Raw genomic sequence first — 3,501 nt, 5'->3', positions numbered from 1 at the left:
ACACCTATTTATAAGGAAAAAAGATTTAATCAAAATGAAATCACCTCAGTGACTTTTGAGTAAAAGGCTGTTTGGGAAGATGAATGAAAGCATAACATCGCCATCACTAGTGATCACTATAAACAACATTATGTAGACCGGACGTTTGATTTTTATCACTCTCGGTACACGTCCTCAGATTGCACTGGCATCGGATTCAAACACAAAAACTATGAAATATTCGTTTTGAAACATTCGCCACAATTGTCTGGCAATACAGCATGTCGTTTCCAATTTTCTGGCAGCATGATGTGCGTCATGGTGCTATTATTCTAACGTACGGTGCCCAACGGACCCTACAACACTGAGTAGTTGACAGAATAGTAAAAATAATGCGCAAGCACGACATTAAAATATAAGATGGTGACAATTTACTCATCGTAATCTGCACGTATTTATGTATATATATATATATACATATACATACATTATATATATATATATATATATATATATGTAATATATGTATGTATGTATGTATATGTCTATATATATTATATATATATATATATATATATATGTATGTATGTGTGTATATGTATATATATATATATATATATATATATATATATATATATATATATATATATAAATATGTATGCATGTATATGAATATATATATCTATATATATTGTTTATCGAATGCACTCAACATAGCAGTCACTTTGATAGTGAAGTTGAAACGTCGAGCATTATAATATTACAATAGGCGAAATTTTTAATCACCAGAGTTAGCGAGTGAAAAAGTGAAAGTTAATATATTAAAGAAAGACTCGTGATGACAACTACCGTTCAATGTGAAATGATGAAAACCCAGTGGTTAGCAACAAGTTTAGTTATTGTTTTTGTGCTTAACCAAACAAGAGTTGATAATTTCGGCGTGTCCGATCATGTTTAACCTTTTGGGAAAACTAACACTTAACTGTCTCAAATGACATAGTATATATAAGAAAAGGATAAAAGATGTATTCGACAAAGAGAGGGAAAGAGAGGGAGAGACAGACAGACAGACAGAGAGAGACAGTGAGAGAGAAAGAGAGAGAGAGAGAGAGAGAGGGTGATATAGATAGAGAGATAGAGGGACAGAAAAACAGAGAGAGAGAAAGAGAGACAGAGAGACAGACAGAGAGAGACAGAGAGGGACAGAGGAAAAAAGATATATATATATATATATATATAGATAGATAGATAAATAGATAGATAGAGAGGAATAAAGAGAAAGGTAGGTAGAGAGAGGGAGACTAGAAAGAAATAGTATACTCTATTTAAAGGTGTTTACTTGAAGAAATTAATAGTTCGTACAACACTGCTAGGTACGTCCGGAAATCATGAACATTGCTTCATACATTTGAATGTAATCTGTACTGCTACACAGATCTGGAAGTGATGATACCTGAAAACATTCATGATATGGCATGCTTAAATATATAAACCACTTTCTGTTTCCATTTCATAAACTTAGACCGTCAGAGGAAAGGCAAGCTAATTTAAACTTATATTATAAATTTCTAGAGAAATTATATACAACGCTTATATATCTCATAAACAATCTGTTTGACAATACTTTTATTTTAGAGCACCTGTGAAAAAATCCCGTGCTTTCAAATTTATTAAGGAAATATTCAGCAGGGCGCAATATACGTACTTTGAGACATTCAGACGTTTAACATCCAAGGGAGGAATAGAGAGAAATATTCCCATTCAATTATTCATCATGAAATTGATAGTTGCCTTAATTGTTATATCAATTGGAAGCGCTTCTACAGAAGATTATTATTACTTGGGACGTGAAGTACTCAAAAACTATGATAAGAAAATTACACCTGTTGCTGCGAATGAGACCGAATTAAGCCTAAATGTGACACTTGTCATAAAGAATATTATGGGATTAGACATTAAGCAAGGTATTCTCGTAAGTCATCTGAATCTCGGCATAAAATGGCAGGACAAGAATCTGAAATGGAGTGATTCAAATTATACTCAAAGCCATATAGATGCTTACTTATCTGATATTTGGCATCCCAATATTCAAATATGTAATACCGTATCAGGTGATTTCAGTTTCGATCCGTACAAGGAAGTCACTGTCAAACAAGATGGGTTCGTTCACTTACATATAGACAAAATATTTAAAACATACTGCAGGATTAACGTTAAAAATTATCCTTTTGATGTGCACGAATGTGATGTATCTGTTTGCCTTGATCATCAGATGTTTATGGACGTAATGATAGAGGAATTTGATATTGATATAAAATTGAAAACTAAATCAAATCAATGGGATTTCACCTTTACTGAGACAGAGAAGGAAACTGAGGATGTTATGGCAGTTGGTCTTACAGTTCACGGCAAGAGAAAGGTTAGCAGTGCAACAATAACAAAAATTATACCCCCAATAATGTTAAAATTATTGATCCTTTCCGTTCATTTATTGCCAGCTGCATCTGGAGAGAAAGTTTGTGCTGCAATAACTATTTTTCTTACAAACATCGTTTTCCTTTCTGAAACTGAAAAAATATTGGGCAATAATTCACAGGATCCCTCTTTATATCTAATATATCTTTTGATTCTGACATTTGTCAGTGGATGTTCCTCTATCGAATCGGTATTTGTGTGTAAACTTTATGCTCAACAGACTGGAGCAGACATCAATTTAACTCCAGAAATTACACGAGAATCCAAAGGATCCAGAAATAGAGTTGGTGTCATAGAAACCTCAGATGAACATAATACTGAAGTAAGAGATGTAAATATTTCTAAAAGACATTTTATAAACTATCAGAAGCTAGACAAAATATTTTTGTCAACAATTGTTATATTCCTTTTCGTATTTTATATATATTTTGCTGTGACGAGTTTTTAGTAAGACACAGAAAAGAGTAGTCTGATGCTTTTCTATTACATAATGAAAGATAATAAGGCATCAGAGAGGCAATGCAGACCCTGTGTACGCACATAGTTAAAACAAAATTTCATTAAAAATATACCTTCTTAGCTGAATTTATAATTCAACAAAACGACATCAAGAATTATTTCCTTTCCTAATCGTTTACGCCTATTTCCCTCAGATGTGGTGAAAATCTTTGCAGTTGCTTTCCTGTAATTTAGCAAACACACAGAAAGACTATGTCAAGCAACTACAACAACCTGCGCACGTAAGCGAAGCGGAAGTTACTAACAAAAACCTAACTCAATGCGCATACATTCTATATTTTATCTAAGAACCATTTGAAGAGTTGACGCAGACAAGTGAATTTCGAATACACCGGCTTTTTGCACAATGTCTGGTACGCTTTTAAAATAATTTTGTAAAACAACAGATCTTTCTTCACCTCAAGTTTGACATACTATGCTACATTAAATTATAATATTTAAATCTAAATAATACAAAATAAATAAAAGAAAGATGATGAATTTGGCAAAGACGGATCTGTCCTTTGATTATATTCAAAATAGTTTATT

At 32.4% G+C, this 3,501-nt stretch overlaps 1 protein-coding gene across 1 annotated transcript; it reads left to right on the top strand.

Annotated features, from left to right (window-relative positions):
* The first annotated feature begins 1,349 nt into the window (after window positions 1-1,349).
* Window positions 1,350-2,902, top strand: LOC118766633 (neuronal acetylcholine receptor subunit alpha-7-like). Its single transcript, XM_036510187.1, has one exon. It carries the CDS (start codon window positions 1,754-1,756, stop codon window positions 2,900-2,902), a length of 1,149 nt encoding a protein of 382 aa, XP_036366080.1. The 5' UTR covers window positions 1,350-1,753.
* Window positions 2,903-3,501: the final 599 nt, after the last annotated feature.

Source organism: Octopus sinensis, linkage group LG16 (genome assembly GCF_006345805.1).
Source record: "Octopus sinensis linkage group LG16, ASM634580v1, whole genome shotgun sequence".
Lineage (NCBI taxonomy): Eukaryota > Metazoa > Mollusca > Cephalopoda > Octopoda > Octopodidae > Octopus > Octopus sinensis.
Note: the sequence above shows the minus strand (reverse complement) of the source record. Positions and strands in the feature narration are given on the sequence as shown.